At 41.0% G+C, this 21070-nt stretch overlaps 1 protein-coding gene across 1 annotated transcript in view; it reads right to left on the bottom strand.

The window, feature by feature from the left end:
* The window catches only part of slc5a2 (solute carrier family 5 member 2), a 61835-nt gene that overhangs the window by 21825 nt on the left and 18940 nt on the right, over positions 1–21070 (bottom strand). Inside the window, exons 2-7 of the mRNA XM_072589543.1 lie at positions 20260–20331; positions 19611–19715; positions 18478–18537; positions 17679–17783; positions 17333–17438; positions 1913–1993 (exon numbers count right to left, since the gene is read on the bottom strand). Coding sequence (XP_072445644.1) covers positions 1913–1993; positions 17333–17438; positions 17679–17783; positions 18478–18537; positions 19611–19715; positions 20260–20331 — 529 coding nt within the window. The remainder of the gene's footprint in view (positions 1–1912; positions 1994–17332; positions 17439–17678; positions 17784–18477; positions 18538–19610; positions 19716–20259; positions 20332–21070) is intronic.

Raw genomic sequence — 21070 nt, 5'->3', positions numbered from 1 at the left:
CTTAAATCCCTTAACAAATCTCTATCCTATACTATCCATTCCCAATTGGATTTGCTTGTGTCACCTACACCCTTAAGGAGACTGGTAATTTGATCTTTGTGGATTTTGACTCCCACTGCCTGATATCTATTAAACCCAGGATGTGCTTGTGTTTTCTATGCCTTAATCATGTTTACTCCTTTTAATTGCTCTGAAAGCAGGCTATGTTAATATTACAAGAGATGATGATATTTCCATTGTGTACTCCTTTTTTCCCAAGAAAATATATATGGCATGAAAAACAATGAGAAATACCTTCTACAATTAGTATGCTATCTATCATTCTGGTTGGTTGTATAATGTAGAAATTGATTGCTTAATGAAATGTAAATACACTACTACCTGTATTCATAATTATGCCAAAGGTAACCACTTTTGCAACTGCTCTAGAATGTAAGTGCCTCTTAATGTTGGTGTCTGACTTTTAAAAGCTTTCTTTCAACCACTATCAAAAGATTCTTGTTAGCATCTAAGATCTAGATGCTTTCTTAAAAGGTCAGGCATTAATAGCAAATTGGTCATTGCTTGGCATCCGTGCAAAACAAATGGCCAGAAAAAAGCTTAACTGCCTTTTTGTCCAACAGTCAACATGGAGCTGCAATAAGGATGAGTGCATTTTAGGCAACCTTTATTTATAATGTTTGCAAAAATCTGTTCAAGTCCAATTGTTTTCTGTGGAAAGGGCTCAAAGCATCTTGGACCATGAAAAACATGAGTGGACCCAAACAAAAGTACTTATCGTGTTGTAGTGATTGTAATGAGGTCAGCCAGCTGGGCCTCATAGAATACGAATTTCCTGATTGGATAATGAAGTGATTTACCTCTACCAGACTAGAGTAAACAGGCTCTATTGATACCAACCAGGAAAGAGGATGGAACCAGTCAGACGTTTTTTTCACCAAATTAAGGATCCATCATGTGACATTGGGCTATCTGGGTAATCTCATCCAGGCAGGGGTTGGTGCCCCACACACTTGTGGCTTTGGGACAAGGAAATCAGTCAAAGCTCGAATTCCTAATTAAGGAACCCTCCTGGGCAGGCCACATGAGCCTGTTGGATACTGGCTGATTAGTGATGTTATCCATGATTGAGTGACCTGCTGACATTATCTAGACTCCTATCTAAGCTTGGGTGAGGTATCAGAAGATGAGAAGTTTTTTTCCGGAACCTGTCTCCAGAAAGAGAAAGCAACTTGAGAAGTTGCTTTCTTATGGTATCAATAGAGCCTGTTTAGATAGGAGCTTAGATAGCGTGGAGAACATCACTAATCAGCCAGTACCCAAAAGGCTCATTTGGCCTTCCCAGGAGGGTTCCTTAATTAGGAATTCGAGGTCTGTCTGATTTCCTTGTCCCAAAGCCACAAGTGTGTGGGGCACCAACCCCTGCCTGGATGAGATTACCCAGATAGCCCAATGTCACATGATCGATCCTAATTTTGGTGAAAAAAGTGTCTGACTGGCTCCGTCCTCTTTCCTGGTTGGTATCAATAGAGCCTGTTTACTCTAGTCTAGTAGAGGTAAATCATTTCATTATCCAACAAGAAGAGACTTTTGCCTTAAACAAGGCAACTAGGTAAAAGATACACTGGCACAATAGGTATCCTTAGTGAGACTAAGGGATGATCTCAATGTTACATCTTGCTCCTCAAAGTCCAAAGCTGTTCCCTGCCTGATTTGAAATGACATTATCATATTGGATTGTGCTTAATGTGTTCCTCAACATTAGCCCTTTTAGAGTCTGACACATTATACAACAGCAATCTGAGCCATTCCTCTTCTGTGTACCTCAATCACTTAATAGTTTAAATTTAGTGAAAGTCAAGGGCAGTTTTTAAAACCCTATTTTGAAAGGCATAAAGCGTGACTCACTTACAGTATCCCATTAGTACAAAAGCTCCAGCAATGATCACAAATGTCTGCACTGTATCTGTGTACATCAGTGCGGCCAGGCCCCCTAGAATCAATTAGAAATAAATGTTAGCTTTGCACAGAAACAGGACCTTTTTTAAATTAACATAATTGGGATGGTACCCAAACCACCCCTCTACCCCATCACATGCAACCCCTTCTTTTAATCAATTTCACTTCTTATATAGGATGTTATGTTAATTTCATGCTACATTATGCATTAATAGCCATCCCCTACCACATTAAGTCACTAATGCATCTTCATATGAATACCGTTACTCCTCAATCTCTTACCATTGTCAAATTCTTCTAGCATTTGTTACATAATTGTCTGCTACCATGTAGGAGTTCTATTCGGGTACATATTCCATCCTGCTGATTGTTTGTTTGTTTCTCAGGAAACAGGCTCCCAATGTCTGGAGAAGACAGACCACAAGGGAATAGTGGGTTTTATTTGAAAGAATAGACTGTCGAGCTCGAGGAGAAATGAGGGGAATTTGCTAGTAGATAATGATGAGCTTGTTGAGCCCATGCCAGCTGCAGATAATAAGCAGTATCGATATGTGCTAAAGTATTTCAAAAGACTTAGCTGCCACTGAACTCCAGACTATCTTTGTTTTGTCATCCTGTCCAAGTGTTGTACATCCGCTTTTCCTAGTCTCAATTAGTTGTGAAAGGATGGTGATGACAGATCATGTATCCGTTGCCCTACAACGTTTTACCCAGTGGGCAAGGGGGAACAAACTCAGGAGAGATCTCTGCACTATTCTTGTATCATTCTTCACCACCGTCCCCCTCACCCACCCTCAAAAATCCTAAAATCTTTCTGCATTATTATTCCATGCAGAAGCTCAGAGGCCTTCACCTTGGGGGATCGTGATCGTGGTGGTGAGAATATTATCCATGATGAATGATAGTGAATAAGGGATTTGTAGGCAATGAGGATTTCGATGTTTCATGGCAAAGGCTGCATTCTCTTGGCTTCAGAAGCAACAGATTCAGATTTCAAGGGGCCTGCTCTATAAAGAATGAACATAATGCCGATGAGCAAGCACTGAGATCAGCCTTCCATGATGAGCAGTATATGACCTCGGTCTTCACTTGCTGCACTGACTTCATATCCTATAACTTTTGCCTCACTACAGAGATCAATGAAGCACATGAGAGCTTCATTCTAGTCTGTCAAGGTTTCTCCATGCCAACATCCCCAACAACATGGTCTCTCACCCTCACCAGAGGGGCATTTCTGAATCCCTGGAGGCCATACAGCTCAAGCTTGAAGGAGCCCTGAAATCCAGTCTTCAAATATTTGAGGTTGGTTTGTGAAAAAATAGTATCTTCGGTATTTCAACGTCAGAGTATCCATCCTTTTGATAAATCGTGACCATGATCTGTGCAGTTAATTTAAACCAATGTAATAGAACTATGACTCAGTAATGTTACTCTCAGCTCTAAACCAGAACGTTAGAGACAAAAAAACCTGCAGATGCTGGAATGCAAGATAGACAAGTCGGAGACTGGAAGAACACAGCAAACCAGGCAGCATCAGGTGGTGGAGAAGTCAACATTTTGGGTATAACCCTCCTTCATGTCTACCTTGGATTCCAGCATCTGCAGTTTTGTTTTTGTCTCTAACCAAGTTTGTACCACTATGAAGTCTCTTCAAAGGATGCCCACTTTAAAGAAGTTGTCTGCCTCCCTTAGACATGCACTCAGTGAGTCCCTTTCTCACTGCCACTGGCCATGAGCTCTTTAGCCCTCTAGCTCTTTGATCACACCATGAAACAATCTCGCTACTACAGCCACCTGACATTCCTTAGCTGCTGTATTCACAACCATCTCATTCCTCGAGACTACAGGTACATTTTAAACCCTCCAAACCATTGATGCTCCATACTTGCAATGCCTCCAATGCCTCTACAAACAATTCTCACTCCTGATTCTCCACTCTACTCTCTCTCGGCTATGTGGAGGCACCTCAATTCCCCCAGCTCTGAAGAAGGGTTACACCTGAAACGTTGACTTCTCCACCTCCTGATGCTGCTTAGCTTGCTGTGTTCTTCCAGCCTCCTGCTGAGCCACAAGGTTGCAGAATTCAAGCCTTGAGCACTAATAGCCATGTAATCTAGCCTGATACATCGTCATAATACCGAGGGAATGCTGCACTATTGGATTCTAATAGGAAAGGTAAAGCTATATTGTTTGTTTAACTACCTTCTAATTGGCACATCAGTACCTGAAACGTATGTCTCTGTCATATGACTGATATTGTAACTGGTTGAATTGTTTAAATATACAATTCTGGGAGTCTCATTTATTGCTATTTGACCTCCAAAGGGATCACACGATTCCAGGCCAAACTGGCAGCCTGCCTTGGATCCTTCAACTCCGAATAGAAGCCAAACTTCACTGGGTCTAGCTCACCAAGAAGCTAACATAAGACACTCATGTTGAGAAGTTATGACTCATGTGAACTCATTGTTTTTAAATACCTCTGGATTTACCAAAACCTGTACTTTATAACCCAGACCCTCACCTGTCTTGACTCTCTTAATTTCCAGAGTGCTTGTGTGCGTAGCAAAGCAATTCTTCACATTTTAAATGTCTGATACTCAGCTTTATTTTTGATTTCATCTGAAAGGATTTAGCTGTGGGTTTATTTTCAAAAGTTGGAAACTGAAAATCTATCTGAAGTCTACCTCAGTCAGGTATGGAAGTAGAACAGGAAAGGAGTAATATGACCAAAGGAGTAAATCTGTCAATGGTTTAAGAGTGGTAAAGCAATTATAAATGTAATGACTTAAATTTATATTTACCCCTTTTGCCTGTGACAGGATTGAGAGGTCATGCCTGGGACTTGATTTATGAAAGTGAGCCAATCATGTGACCAAAAGGACAAAGATTTGATGACATTCCAAAATTTTAAAACAAGCCTAAATTGGATTGAAGGAAATCGATTGGAAGTCAATTGAAACAATTCAGTGGCTGAGAATGTTTGTAGACAGGATCCACAGCAAACCCTTTTGACCTAATATTAGAACAATGGTAAATTTTGATGCAAATACACTTTTAAAGCAAGGAAATCTGACACGGACATCCCTGAGTACTGATCAGTTAAAAACAGTAGCTGGGGAGCAAAGTTAAAATTACCTGGAAAAGCCAAAAGAAGTGAAATGCTTCCAGATGTTGGTTGAGCACTTGACCTCAGCCCACCATTGGAACACTTAGATGGAGGGTTAGAGCTGGACACTGAATATTGCCTCATTGTCCAGCTACAGCTGGGAAAGCTGAGGATACAGCTGAAGTTTAAAGACAGAAGGGAAGAGGAAAGGAAGTGCTTTCAAGCTCTCGATTGGAACTGGAATTACAGGTTGAGAAAAAGAAATATTTCTGAAGCAGATAGAAACTATTAAGGGAAAACTTATGGTCATCTCTTTAGTAACAATCTCCTTGCCCCAGAACAGAACCTTAAGGGTCTTAAATATGCAGTATTTGTGACTAAATTTGAAGAGGATGAGGGACAGTCCTTTTTCATCACCTTTGAAGAGGCAATGCAACAGCTATGATGATTAGAGGAAATGTTGACCATTATGATTCAGGATCAGTTAACGAGGAAAACTCAAGAGGTTAATTCCAGGCTGACCCCTGAAGTGCCCTTTGATTATGAGCTGTCATCTTTGGTGCGTTTGAACTGGTCCCAGAGGTCTATCATAAGCAATTCTTGAAAGAAACCAAGGAGAGCTAGCTGGAGTTTGAAAGGCGAAAGCAAATCGCTTTCAAGCAATCGGGGTGGTTCTGTTCAAATACAGTGCATCGATGATAATTGTGGGTGCTGATATTGCTGGAAGAAGTTAAAAATTGCTTCCTCCACTTCCCCCTTCGCAGCCTGGGAGGTGCATTTGGAGGAGCAGAGGATACTCACAGTGTGGGATGCAGCCCTAACAGTGGACAGATACAAACTCACCCATAGGCTTGAATCCCCAGCAAATTCTTTTCAAACCATCTCTAAGAATATTGGAAAGATAAACAGAGTTAGCTAGGTAGGAGAAACCCTCTGACCAGAAAGGACAACCCAAAGGTGGAAAAAGCCCTCCTACAGTCTGTCAGGAGACCCAGCAACAGAATCGGCCACTCCAGACCAAAATGCTGGAAGCTGAAAGGGAAGCCTGTGGGACTCGTAGGAATCTACGAGATCACTCCGGAGAGACGTGACTAGCAGGGGATGCAGAATCAGTGCTGCAGCATCCCAGCACTCAGTAGAGTTTTCTCTATGTGTGCTCAACTCAGGCAAACTCCCAGAAAGCATCAAGAGTCTTATCCTTATGGGAACAGGGGCTAAAGTACCTGTACCAGAATGTAAGCCTTGATAAAACACAGTGTAATTACACAAATCCTCATGTCAGGGAGCTTTGTGTACCAACACCATCTCCCCCACCACACCCCCACCACCACCACCACCTCTACCTCCACAGCAGGGGACTGGGTGGAATATGTGTGTCTCTATCTGACCGTGGAATGCACCTACAGTGCAGCTTAATCTTGCAGGGAATGATCATACGGATTATTTCAGAGCTTCCGGGAACAGGGATAGATTTCCTACTCAGGATGACCTGCCACAGGGAATTGGAGGACCCAAACCCATTCTGGATGAGTAGTAGGCCAATTTGGGCTGAGGTCCTCTTTTCAAATTTAGAGAGGCCTCAAGGAAGTTTCGATGTAGGCCCATAGCTGGTGAGTAAACTGCTTTACTCAGATTGAATAGATTCCCACCCACCAACCTCTCTCCATGAGCCAGGGGATCACAGAAGGTATGGGACAGAACTGGGACACAAAGGGCCCAAACCAGACATGACTTTTCAAAGGAAAGGGCAAATACATTATAGAACCCTCTTTTCATAATTAATTTTAATTTTAAGATTAATGATTTAAGCAGTATTTTGTTCGAAAAAAATGGAGAGTATAACAATTCCACCCCCTGTCTAGCTAACATCATTTTTCCAAATTGAGCAGGGGACCAGGGTGTTTCCCAGATAGGCACATTGACAATGAAGGAAATGTCTCACCAATTGGATTATGGGTAACCCAAGATGGAGGATGGCAAAATTTCTGGCTGTAATAGCTGCTCCTTTTTTGAGGTGTTTTAGGTGTTAGAGGTGATTTCCTCAAAATCCAGGAGCAGCAATTACTGTTTTATATACTGTTGCATTGTTTTGGAACTTTGGAGAAAAAAAAAGTCAAAACAACAGCACTTTTAAGAGGGAGAAGAACAGACAAAGGAAGCACATGGTGAGGTCAGTGCAGGAGATAGAGAGAGAGAGAGAGAGAGAAAGAAAGAAAGAAACCCACATTGCTAACTGACAGAGTTAGCAGTTACTGCCTTTGCTGTTGAATTCATGTGTCACTTGACATTAGAGTGTGTCTGGGAAAATTAGGAAACAGTGAAATTCACAACTGATCTTGGAGGAACCTGTTGGGAGAGGTCACAGCACAGAAACAGATAAGTAGATGTTTTAAGCATGGCCTTAAAATAAGTCTGCAGGAGTGGGTAGAGAGGGTTCATTTTTGATTATATGTTTTATTGAGCTATGTCTTTTGATTAAATTTTAAAATATACGCCATAAGTATTAATTTAACTTGGAGCAGTGTTTTGTAGAGGAATAAGACAGTGCTATTTTATGGGTCTGTAGATCAAAAGAAGCAAAAGTGGCCCTTCGTAGAGTGATACACTCTTCTTCTCAGATGTGGGAGTTTAGGGAGAGTTTATGGGTTACTGAGGATGATATCTGCAATAAATGCCATTGGTTGCGAATCCTATCAGATCGAATGGATCGCTTGGAGAGGGAGTTAGAGGTAATGGGGATGTGGTGGATGGCAGTTATAGGAGGGGGGAAATCTCTCCGATACAGTCACATTGATGGGTTAACTCCAGGAAAGGTAAGAGAGGTAGGCAGGTAATGCAGGAGTCTTCTGTGGCTATCCCCATTTCAAACAAGTATGCTATTCTGGAGAATGTAGGGGTTGATGGATTCTCAGGGGAACGTAGCACGATCAGCCAAGTTTCTGGTATTGAGACTGGCTCTAATGTAATGAGAAGTATGCCAGGTTTCAAGCAATCGATTGTCTTAAGGGACTCTCTAGTCCGAGGTACAGACACACGTTACTGTGACCAGCAGCTAAAAACCAGAATGGTGTGTTGCTTCCCTGATGTCAGGATGAAGGATGTCTCAGAGAGGGTGCAGAATGTTCTCAAGGGGGAGAGGGGCCAGCATGAGGTCATTGTACATATTGGAACCAACGACATAGGAAGGGAAGAGGTTGAGATTCTGAAGGGAGGTTACAGAGAAAGGCAGGAATGTAAAAAGGAGGTCCTCGAGAGTAGTAATATCTGGATTACTCCCAGTGCTGTGAGCTAATGAGGGCAGGAATAGGAGGATCCAGCAGATGAATGCATGGCTGAGGAGCTGGTGTATGAGAGAATGATCATTGGAAGCTGATTTGGAGTAGAAGTGACCTTTACACGAAGGATGGATTGCACCTAAATTAGAAGGGGACTACTATACTGGCAGGGAGATTTGCTAGAGCTGCTTGGGAGGATTTAAACGAGTAAGGTGGTGGTGGTGGGGTGGGGGGGGTGCCCAGGGAGATGGTGAGGAAAGATTTCAAACTGAGACTGGTACAGTTGTGAACAAAGGCGAGTCAAACATTCAGGGCAGGCAGGGACAAAGCAGAGAACAAGGTAGGACTAATAAATTAAATTGCATTTATTTTTATGCAACAGGCCTAACAGGGAAGGTAGATGAACTCAGGGACTGGTTAGGAACATGGGACTGAGATATCATAGCAATGACAGAAACATGGCTCAGGGATGGAAAAGATTGGCAACTTAACGTTCCAGGATATAAAGGGAGGCAAGAGAGCAGGGGAGTGGTGTTTTTGATCAGGGATAGCATTACAGCTGTACTGAGGGAGGATATTCCCGGAAATACATCCAGAGAGGGTATTTGGGTGGAACTGAGAAATAAGAAAGAGATGATCACCTTATTGGGATTGTATTATAGACCCCCTCATAATCAGAGGGACATTGAGAAATAAATTTCTAAGGAGATCTCAGTTATCTGTAATAATAATAGGGTGGTTGTGGTAGGGGATTTTAACTTTCCAAACATAGACTGGGACTGCCACAGTGTTAAGGGATTAGATGGAGAGGAATTTGTTAAGTGTGCACAAGAAAACTTTCTGATTCAGTATGTGGATGTACCTACTAGAGAAGGTGCAAAACTTGACTTACTCTTGGGAAATAAGGCAGGGCAGGTGACTGAGGTGTCAGTGGGGGAGCACTTAGGGGCCAGCAACCATAATTCTATTAGATTTAAAATAGTGATGGAAAAGGGTAAACCAGATCTAAATGTTGAAGTTCTAAATTGGAGGAAAGCCAATTCTGATGGTATTAGGCAAAAACTCTCAAAAGCTGACTGGGGGCACATGTTCGCAGATAAAGGGATGGCTGGAAAATGTGACACCTTCAGAAATGAGGTAACTAGAGTCCAGAGAAAGTATATTCCTGTTAGGGTGAAAGGAAAGGCTGGCAGGAAAAAGGAATGCTGGATGACTGAAGAAATTGAGCATTTGGTTAAGAAAAAGGAGGAAGCATTTGTCAGGCATAGACAGGATAGATCGAGTGAACCCTTAGAAGAGTATAAAGGCAGTAGGAGTATACTTAAGAGAGAAATCAGGAGGGCAGAAAGGGGACATGAGATAGCTTTGGCAAATAGAGTTGAGGAGAATCCAAAGGGGTTTTACAAATACATTAAGGACAAAATGCTAACTAGGGAGAGAATAGGGCCCCTCAAAGATGAGCAAGGCGGCCACAGGAGATGGGGGAGATACTAAACGCGTACTTTGCATCAGTGTTTACTGTGGAAAAGGACATGGAAGATATAGACTGGAGGGAAATAAATGGTGACACCTTGCAAAATGTCCATATTACAGAGGAGGAAGTGCTGAAATTCTTGAAACGCACAAAAGTGGATAAGTCCCCAGGACCTGATCAGGTGTACCCTAGAACTCTGTGGGAAGCTAGGGAACTGATTGCTGGGCCACTTGCTGAGATATTTGTATCATTGATAGTCACAAGTGAGGTGCCGGAAGATTGTAGGTTGGCAAACGTGGTGCCACTGTTTAAGAAAGGCGGTAAAGACAAGCCAGCGAATTATAGACCAGTGAGCCTGATGTCGGTGATGAGCAAGCTGTTGGAGGGAAACCTGAGGGACAGGATATTCATGTATTTGGAAAGGCAAGGACTGATTAGGGATATTCAAAATGGCTTTGTGCATGGGAAATCATGTCTCACAAACTTGATTGAGTTTTTTGATGAAGTAACAAAGAAGTTTGATGAGGGCAGAACGGTGGATGTGATCGAAATGGACTTCAGTAAGGCGTTCAACAAGGTTCCCCATGGGAGACTGATTAGCAAGGTTAGATCTCATGGAATACAGAGAGAACTAGCCATTTGGATACAGAACTGGATCAAAGGTAGAGAACAGAGGGTGGTGGTGGAGCGTTATTTTTCAGACTGGAGGCCTGTGACCAGTGGTGTACCACAAGGATCGATGCTGGGTCCACTACTTTTCATCATTTATATAAATGATTTGGATGTGAGCATAAGAGGTATAGTTAGTAAGTTTGCAGATGACACCAAATTTGGAGGTGTAGTGGACATCGGAGAAGGTTATCTCAGATTACAATGGGCTCTTGATCAGATGGGCCAATAGGCTGAGAAGTGGCAGATGGAGTTTAATTTAGATAAATGTGAGGAGCTACGTTTTTGGAAAGCAAATCTTAGCAGGACTTGTACAGTTAATGGTAAGGTCCTCAAGAGTGTGGCTGAACAAAGAGACCTTGGAGTACAGATTCATAGTTCCTTGAAAGTGGAGCCACAGGTAGATAGGATAGTGAAGACGGCATTTGATATGCTTTCCTTTATTGGTCAGAGTATTGAGTGTAGGAGTTGGGAGGTCATGTTGCAGCTGTACAGGAGATTGGTTAGGCCACTGTTGGAATATTGCTTGCAATTCTGGTCTCCTTCCTATTGGAAAGATGTGAATCTTGAAAGAGTTCAGAAAAGATTTACAAGGATGTTGTCAGAGTTGGAGGATTTGAGCTATAGGGAGAGGTTGAACAGGCTGGGGCTGTTTTTCCTGAAGCGTTGGAGGCTGAGGGGTGACCTTATCGAAGTTTATGAAATCATGGGGGGCATGGATAGGATGAATAGGCAGTCTTTTCCCTGGAGTGGGGGAGTCCAGAAGTAGAGGGTATAGGTTTAGGGTGAGAGGGGGAAGATATAAAAGAGACCTAAGGGGCAACTTTTTCACGCAGAGGGTGGTACATGTATGGAATGAGTTTCCAGAGGAAGTGATGGAGGCTGGTACAATTGCAACATTTAAAAGGCATCTGGATGGGTATATGAATAGGAAGAGTTTGGAGGGATATGGGCCAGGAGCTGGCAGGTGGGACTAGATTAGGTTGGGATATCTGGTCAGCATGGACGAGTTGGACCGAAGGGTCTGTTTCTGTGCTGTACATTTCTATGACTCTGACTCTATGATTGGGTGGGATTTAGCTAAATACAGCCTGAGTTGATCAGCTACATGGGGGTAGTAGTGTCTCAAAAGACATGAGCTAGGTCGAGGGGCCAATCCCTCCCCAGTGTAACAGAAAACGAAAGTTAGCACCCTTGAAGTTCCACTGCACTTGTGATTGCTGCCGGGGCAGTTCAAGTGCAGATATAGCAGAATCCTATGTACACTGAGAATCCACATAAAGGTGAATATATTTAAGGGTAGCCAACAAGAGTTGAGAGAAGAGACCGGAGGATCTCCCACTAGAAACTTCAGCTCAATGGCCCAGTTATAATATCCTTGGCCAAAGAACAGTGGAGTGAATTGACCCACACACCCCACCTCAGGAAATGTAATGACATCTCAGGCGTCAGATGTACTCTTCTAATCATCCATGATGCTTATCTGGGTAACCCCCCACCAGTAAGTCTTTTTCTGTTTACCCCACTCCTAAGTCCAAGGATGGAGTGTTAGAGTAGTATCACCCTTGCAACAAAATTCAGTCGGGGATAATTATTATTCCTACTGCCTTAATGTTTGTACTTTTTCATTGTTTTCTTTAAAATAAATGAGAGAATGATTGTATTTCTTCTTGATTTGTGACCCTCTTCTCCTCAAGCATATTTTAAAAAATTGAGATAAAATTCATTTCTTTCGAGGATGAAGGTGTATCATGGCAAGAGGTTATGAAAAGAAAGTCCTCAGAAAAGTTTATTCTTCATTCTATTTTTATGTTTAAATGTTGTTTCTTTTAAAATAGACAGTATTGCTGGCACTCACCAAGGCTAATCACATGAATATATTTTCAGCAGCTCTTGAACTCCCTGCATTGTATAGTACTTCCAGCTAAGGCTGACACAAAGGACTCAGAGGTGAGCTGTTTGCCTCAAACCAGGTGTGTACAAAGAATAAACATCAAGTCCTATCAAATGAATGCGAATGCTTTTACAGTTACCTGGTCACTTCAAAATGGACAGTCTAATGAGAAAGGTAAAACTATAGTGCTACCTTAACAACATTCCAATTAAGCCACTGAGACAGGCCATCTGTATCTGATATGCCTATCCTTCTCATATGGCTGAAATTGGAACAAATTGAATTACTTAAATGTTCAATTCTGGGAATCTATTTCAGTTGCTGTTTGACCTCCAAAGGGAGAGTAGGACCCCAGGCCAAATTGACAGCTTACGTTCGACCCTCCACCTCAGTTGCTGTCTGGACATAAGCCGACACTTCAACTGCAAGAAGGAAAAACTAGCAGGCACAGCTCATGAAGGAAACTATTATTTGACCCTGACTTCCACAAGGTTCCACTAGTAAACTGATTTTTCTTTTAAGACCAAAACTTACAATTAGCAACTTATCCTCTCTCCTGTCCTTTTGTCCTTAACTTCCAAAGTGCTTTTGTATATAAATAGAATAGCAAAGCAATTCCCCACATTCTGAATATTTTCTTAATAAATCCTATCTTTGATTTCAAACTAAAGGATTTTTCTGTTGGTTCACTTCAAAAGTTGGAATCCAAAAACTAAGGTTTAGGGAACACATTTTGGTTTACTTCAGTAGTGATGGGAGTGAAAGACCCCAGTTTGATTAATCTCCTGTAGTTTAACCTTTTGAGTTCAGGTTTGATCCCGATGAATCCACACTATAGTTCCTCCAAGGCCAATATATTCTTTCCAAATTATGGTTCCCAGAAATGCTGATAGTACTGGTCTACCTACAACCTTGTATAGCTGAAGCATGAGTTATATCCTTTGTATTTGGCACATGGAAGAGAGTAAAATGAAGGGTATATAGGTTAGTCTGATCTTAGATGAAAATGTGTTGCTGGAAAAGCGCAGCAGGTCAGGCAGCATCCAAGGAGTAGGAGAATCGAAGTTTCAGGCATGAGCCCTTCTTCAGGAATGAGGAAAGTATGCCAAGCAGGCTAAGATAAAAGGTAGGGAGGAGGGACTTGGGGGAGGGGCGTTGGAAATGCGATAGGTGGTAGGAGGTTAAGGTGAGGGTGATAGGCAGGAGTGGGGGTGGGGGAGGAGAGGTCAGGAAGAAGATTGAAGGTTAGGAAGGTGGTGCTGAGTTCTAGGGTTGGGACTGAGACAAGGTGGGGTGAGGGGAAATGAGGAAACTGGAGAAATCTGAGTTCATCCCTTGTGGTTGGAGAGTTCCTAGGCGAAAGATGAGGCACTCTTCCTCCAAACATCGTGTTCTATGGTCTGGCGATGGAGGAGTCCAAGGACCTGCATGTCCTTGGTGGATTGGGAGGGGGAGTTGAAGTGTTGAGCCACGGGGTGGTTGGGTTGGTTGGTCCGGGTGTCCCAGAGGTGTTCTCTGAAATATTCCGCAAGTAGGCGGCCTGTCTCCCCAAAATAGAGGAGGCCACATCGGGTGCAGCGGATGCAGTAAATGATGTGTGTGGAGGTGCAGGTGAATTTGTGGTGGAGATGGAAGGATCCCTTGGGGCCTTGGAGGGAAGTTAGGGGGGAGGTGTGGGCGCAAGTTTTGCATTTCTTGCTGTTGCAGCGAAAGGTGCCGGGAGTGTAGGTTGGGTTGGTGGGGGGTTGTGGACCTGACGAGGGAGTCACGGAGGGAGTGGTCTTTTCGGAACGCTGATAGGGGAGGGGAGGGAAATATATCCCTGGTGGTGGGGTCCATTTGGAGGTGTAGGAAATGACGATGGATGATACGATGTATATGGAGGTTGGTGGGGTGGTAGGTGAGGACCAGTGTGGTTCTGTTCTGGTGGCGATTGGAGGGGCGGTGCTCAAGGGCAGAGGAGCGGGAAGTGGAGGAGATGCGGTGGAGAGCATCATCGACCACGTCTGGGGTAAATTGCGGTCTTTGAAGAAGGAGGCCATCTGGGTTGTTCGGTATTGGAACTGGTCCTCCTGGAAGCAGATGCGGTGGAGACGAGGGAATTGGGAATATGGGATGGCGTTTTTACAGGGGGCAGGGTGGGAGGAGGTGTAGTCTAGGTAGCTGTGGGAGTCGGTCGGTTTATAGTAAATGTTCATGTTGATTCGGTTGCCCGAGATAGAAATGGAGAGGTCTAGGAAGGGGAGGGAGAAGTCTGAGACGGTCCAGGTAAATTTGAGGTCGGGGTGGAAGTGGATGAACTGTTCAACCTCCTCTTGGGAGCACTTTCTCCTAGTCTGATCCTAGAGTAGGATAAAAGGCTGGCACAACATTGACGGCTGAAGGGCTTGTACTATGCTTTACTGTTCTGTATTCTATTTCATTACTGTACTGAGGATGGACAACTAGGGTACAGGACTTAAAAATGTGTTGCTGGAAAAGTGAAGCAGGTCAGGCAGCATCAAAGGAACAGGAGAATTGACGTTTTGGGCATAAGCCCTTCTTCAGGAAGAAGAAGGGTACAGGCAAGAGAAGTTTGAGTGGGGGGAAGTGGAAGACAGTGGGAAACATTTAATTTAGAGCAGTTTTTCTGAAGTTTAGATGGAATATTTTTGTGTTGCTGGTAATTATTTCAACACCATAATGTTTCTGCTGATAAGGGATAAAACTATTCCAGGATATTAAGGTTTCTTCCTACCGTATAAGGGTCAAAACATAACCTTATAACTATAATGGGAAGGTGCGTGGTTAATATTGAAGCACAGTCATTGTCAATTGGTATTCCAAAATATTCCAAGCGACCCTGTAAAGGTTTACAGAACCATGGGGTGAAAGGTCTCGAAAATAACTGCAACAGAACACGATTGAGGAATTTTAATTGCACAGTCACTTACCACTTTTGTCGGTGTAAGTTAAAAATTAAAAGAGGAACATCTTATTGAAGATATTGCTTAACATGTTAGCTTTATCGACCGAAACAAATAGCTGTTTTGGAAAGAGTACAGCAACGTTGTCCATTTGTTGGACACAGTGATATGAAAATAGTAAATGGCTATGTTCTTCCTTTATTTTGTTCTTTTGACCAAAGGTAACATCAATTCGGCCAAAAACTCACAGTAGCACTGGGATTAGAGAAAAGCTTGAAAATGCAATGTTCTAAAATAATTTGTTGAATTAATGCACTATTTAATCAAGAAAACCAGATCTAATTTTGTTGGTACATCTCTGTCGGTAATGGATGGTTCTCAAATATGCAATTACAAGGTCTAAGTCAGAACGTATTCTTTAAAAATTGTCACAGCAATGGCCCTTAACACAACAAACTTTGTATGCATGTTTGTTTCTAGTAAACTAGTTTTACTTTGACTTATCAGTACCTTTCTGAATTCTGACTATGCACTCTCAGCCTTGTAATTAAAGAGTAAATCCAGATTATTCTGCAGAATCAAATAAAAATACTTTTTATATTTTGAACCAGAGGATTTATGTTTATAAGAGTTATCTGAATGACGGCAATTGATTTAGAGAAAAGGGTAAAAGCTTGGAATTTTATCCAATAGGCCATTATCCCTGTCAATACCGACATTGAGAGTTTCTAAGAGTCACAATTCACTTGCAAGATAGACACTTAGACAGTTTGTGCCACATAACTTGTTCATTGGTGGGAAAATAATCAAGCCAGATTTGATCCTGTCCACATCAGTGAAGCCTTGCTTCACTGCTTCTTCTAAAAATGTTTATTATTTAATGTTCACCTTCTTCTGAAAATGTTTATTATTTAATATTACTTGGAGGACTTTTAAAAAAGATTGTGGAAAATAGTTTATTTAAAACAGGTAACTGAAGGTTCACTATGGAATTTGGAGGTGTTTTATCAAAACAAGGATTCTTATAATTTATGTGACTGGTGATAACTACCTGTCTAGCTACATACCCTTCCTGGGGCTTGGGGAGGTGCTTGTTTTATCTGGATCTGTTTGAGTAGATCCTGCTCAGAATAGGGAACCAGCTGATCTCTCCATTTTCTGAAAAGAAAACTCGTTTTTTGTCCTTTTGAAAGAGTGATTGAAGATCTCAAGATTATATATCCTGAGCAAGCTATGACTGGAAGACGCCTGAGACAACCATTCATGATTAATGATTTGTCCAGTAAAGCAGCATTGGTCAACATGGTTTTTTTTTTCAGAAAGCCAATCTCTGCAGAGAAAGCCATTTTTAGTTTCTCTTTTCCTGAATTGAGTGCATTTGCCTATGTGTTTGGGGGCTATTTAAATGAATAAGCATTTATACTTCTCTCGTACTTTGTGTCTTTATCCAATTATTGCATCTTTATTGATTATGTTCTTTGATAATAAATCTCTAACTGCTTGATTAAGAACCCTGTTGATGTACTTTGTTGTTTAAAACCTCATATATTAAAGCTATTTAATTAGTCAGCGTGGTACTTGGAAAAAAGTGTTTTAATTTCACATTGCAACCTATGGAGTCGTGGAACTGGAGTGATGATGGTCTCCTTCAACCTCAGTCATTACACACTGAATATAGTTGAATGCAGAAACCATTTTTTTCTCCTTCCAAACATTGTTCACTTAGGCCAATTTTGACACAGCTCTCATTATCAGCTGACTGAATACAGAGCAGAGATTATAGTCAGAACCTTTTTATTTGTAGGGTTCAATTCTATAGAGGGTGAAATCAGTGAAATCAGTACACACCAAAGATGTGAAGATACTTGATGTACTTGTCGGGTTCAGTTTGATACCAGGTGCATCAACTAACTCAGTATGTATCAGACATTTAAAGTTGTTGTTCTGGCCAATTTTTCCAATTATCACATTCTCAATTTTTCAGTTGTCAACTGTAAAATTGTCCACCTAAACAGGATATTCATCGACCTGATCTTCTGAGCCTACCTGTCACAGTATAGATGCAGGTAATAATTAGCAGTGCAATTACTGCAACATAGATGTTCCACCCCAGAGCTTGTTGGATGAAGACTGCTCCAGAGAACATGTCCACCTGTCAATCAAATAATGTCAATAGGAGTGAAATTAAAGAGGGATCAATAAAAAGACTGAATTGCCTTAAAATATGAATCTTTCTATCAGAACCATGGCCCTAGACAACAAATTATAGACAGAGTTTGACTTTCAGGAACTCGTATGAAGAGATTTCTCCATAAGGGTATCTTTGAAGCAGCAGATTGAGGTTTTGTAAAGACAGTCAAGAAAAAAGTGATGAATGTGTGGAAATACTCACTGAGATCTTGGTAAATATGTACAGAAAGAGAGAGATGAGAGAGAGGTAGAACCTGATTCTATTTCCTCCAAACCTCTTCATCAGGTACTGGGGCATAGTGATGACCTGAAAAAGAACGCATGATGCTAAGTAGTGGGCACATATATCCATCTTCGATTTTTCTCCCTTTTCAGAGAGAAAATGAATCAATTTAACTCTGAAAGAGGCCAGGTAAATAATTGATTATGAAAGACCAGCAGATCAAAACTGATTCCTGGAGACATTAATAGGGACTAGAAGTCAAATTATGTTTGATATACAAGTCTATTCTGATATAATGTGATAATTCATTCCCGTCCAATCCTGCATTATAAGAAAATTGCACAATAGGAGCACCATTTAAACCAATGGGACCAGAATCAATTTATAGCCAAAAAAGGTTAGGCAAGTCTGCATTCTAAAAATAATGGACCAAATTCTTCAATTGTGTTATAATCAAATAGAGATTAAAAAAATGTGGGTTATAGCTGAACCAACTGTACTGGTAGCAATTTTAACTTTGGTAGTAATGTAAAATAGGCGATATCCATCGAAGACTATGGTAATAAAATTCAGAAAAGTTTTATGATAATATAAAATTGTAGATGTCATTTTATCTTTTAACATCCAAAGTTAAGTGAACCCTACTAGTGGCATCCAACGTTGAATCTTGTTCCAAGTTACTGGATGTCACAATGTGTTAGGTAAATTCACTCCTCATCTGGATATTGTATGATACAAATACTGGAATAGTTCCCTGGAAGTTGAATCTCATACTCACCCCAGCTGTCAGATAGACTGGGACAAACAACCAACCCAGGAGTAGCACAACAAACAGGGCCTGTGGGAAGCAAATCCCAAAATTAAACAGGGCAAATTGTTCTTTTTTTTTATTACTGAGACAACCAGAATCAAGCTGGAAAAGGGGGAACCGGTATACAGTTGATACCATTTCAGGAAAAGAATGTCTTAGAGAAAGAAACAAAACATTGGGTCTTGACTTCAATAACATGAAATATGAATAGTTTTGAATCTAAAGTTCAGAGGAAAATTGGCCATAAGAATATTGATAAAAAACTGAGATGAAATCTAGTTGCTAGATGTGAGGGAAGTATTCACTACAAAATGACAAATTTCAATTAAATGTTATCAACATGATATATTTGCACATGAAATGTATATATCTGATCCCTAGAATCCAGGAACAGTAAGGCTGCATAACACCAAAGATTTCTGGAAAATGAGGGATATGCAATATCACTAATCCTGAAGGATTACTGGTGATGTAGAGATGGTAATGAATGGAGTCAGTGAAGCAGTAATATCTCAGAATTCTGAATATTGGGGATATTAACGTATTTGATTCTTGGTGATTTGAAGAAAGTAACATTCATATTAACAAGTAATTTGGGAACCTGATGACAGTGATGATTTGCACTAATGTTATCCAAAGATCAACTTTGGGTCCTTCACTTTTTTCAATTTTAATACAAATCCAGACCCTGGTGTAAGCAGTGGCATTATAAAGTTTGCAGATGATATAAAATTTGACACTAATAATAGTGATTACTATAGTTTTTGGCTTTATGTTGGCATAAATCAAATACTAAAATGTACAGAAATATGGCAGTTAGTGTTCAACATGGAGAAATGTGAAGTAATTGCACGTTGGGAAGATTAGTATGGAACAACAAGATTTGATAAATGCTAATGAACAACTTCCATATATAAAATTCTTAAAGCTGACAGAGCAAATTAATAAAAAGAATACTGCCCTTTAACAGGAGGAAAATAATCTTTGTGTGTCAAACTGCAGTGATGATATAGTCCATCGTGGGGACATATTTAGAATCTCAAAGACGCAATGATCGGAATTCATAAAATGCAACAAAGTGATTAATTCACTGCGCTTACATTCCACTCAAAGCCACCAACCGCCAAGCCATTTGCTGCCCCTGTACCTGCCAACCCGACAAAGTGTCCACTTCCAATGTTACTGGCAAACAGTGAGGCTCCAACCTGGAGGGGAAAGAGAGAAAGAGAAAGACTCTTAAGTTTCTTTCAAACCAAAACCACCTCAGACTGCAGGATTGGAGTCTTGGTTAGAAAAAAAGAGTTTAAGGATTCCAATGAGTATCAAAGAAAGTTAGCATTGTGACCTTTCAGTTCAGAAAGCTGGATGCAATCAACCCCCATGTAAATGAGGCATAGTTGAATGTTGTAGATATCTGAAACCTGTTGAGTTGACTTGGGGATAAACACCTAATGTGATAATTTCTCTATCTTTCAATAGCCTTGGAAGTTACTGCTGTTTCCAGTCTTAGAGCCAGAAAGTTTAATTCTTAATGGGTTTACAGACTTATTAATTAATCATGTGTGTTTTCACTTATATTTCTGCAGCTTGCCAGCCAAACTAATTGTTTCTAATTTCTAATGTCCAATACTGGTCGAGTTGTAGATTAAAATTGATTTCAATTTCCTTAATTTCAGGTTTATGGTAATTTAGTTTTCTATAATTTAAGAAGATGTTGCTAACAAAATAAATAAAATAAACATTACTCACTGTGTACCATCGCATGTTCCTCCCGGCTAAGAAATATCCACCAACGGTTGCACGATTGGTTCTACACATAGACTAAACAAAACAAAATATGCACATAACAGATCAGATTCATTCCAAGTCGTCTTTGATACATAACATTCCTTCCTTCCTTCTAGTTTGGACTGAAAAATTAGAAGTTAACAGGAGGCAGCTTTGGCATTAATACTAACCCTGTTGAGAGACCATGTTGAGTTAGGTAAGGAAGACGGTAAACCTTGTAACGTACTGATGTTGTTCCACTCCATTCTATTCCAGTTCACATGCACTGTCACCAAACGTATTCACCAAGAATAAAGCCAGAAGAGGGCAGAGTGTTACAGACTAAAGGATTAATTGTACCTTTACTCTAAGAACTGTGACTGAGCTATGGGAGCTATGTTGTACTAATATCACAGCCAGGAGCCTGAACTCGTAAGGCTGTAGCAGCATGTAGTTTCTCATCAGTAGTTTCTGAATGCAGGCCCAAGACTCTGTGAAATCAAATCATTTTGAAGAGCCTTTTGGCTTGCGCCCGTTAATCTGGAATCTGTAGGGAACAAAATTTTCTGATTGGATCTACCAAATAAAATCGCAATAACTTGCCAATTACTTTGCTGACATGTGTTGCTTATGTCATAAGTAGACCCCTGGAAACATTGGCGGAAGAGAGGAGAGAAATAAAGAAATAAAATTAAAGGATGTGGTGACTTTTACTGTTCCTGGCAGTACTCTGCCAACCTTGTGAACTTGGTTGCAAGTTATGGAGTCATAGAGATGTACAGCATGGAAACAG

The sequence above is a fragment of the Chiloscyllium punctatum genome, chromosome 19, assembly GCF_047496795.1.
Source record: "Chiloscyllium punctatum isolate Juve2018m chromosome 19, sChiPun1.3, whole genome shotgun sequence".
NCBI lineage: Eukaryota > Metazoa > Chordata > Chondrichthyes > Orectolobiformes > Hemiscylliidae > Chiloscyllium > Chiloscyllium punctatum.
The sequence above is the reverse complement of the archived record's forward strand: the minus strand, read 5'-3'. Positions and strand labels throughout refer to the sequence as shown.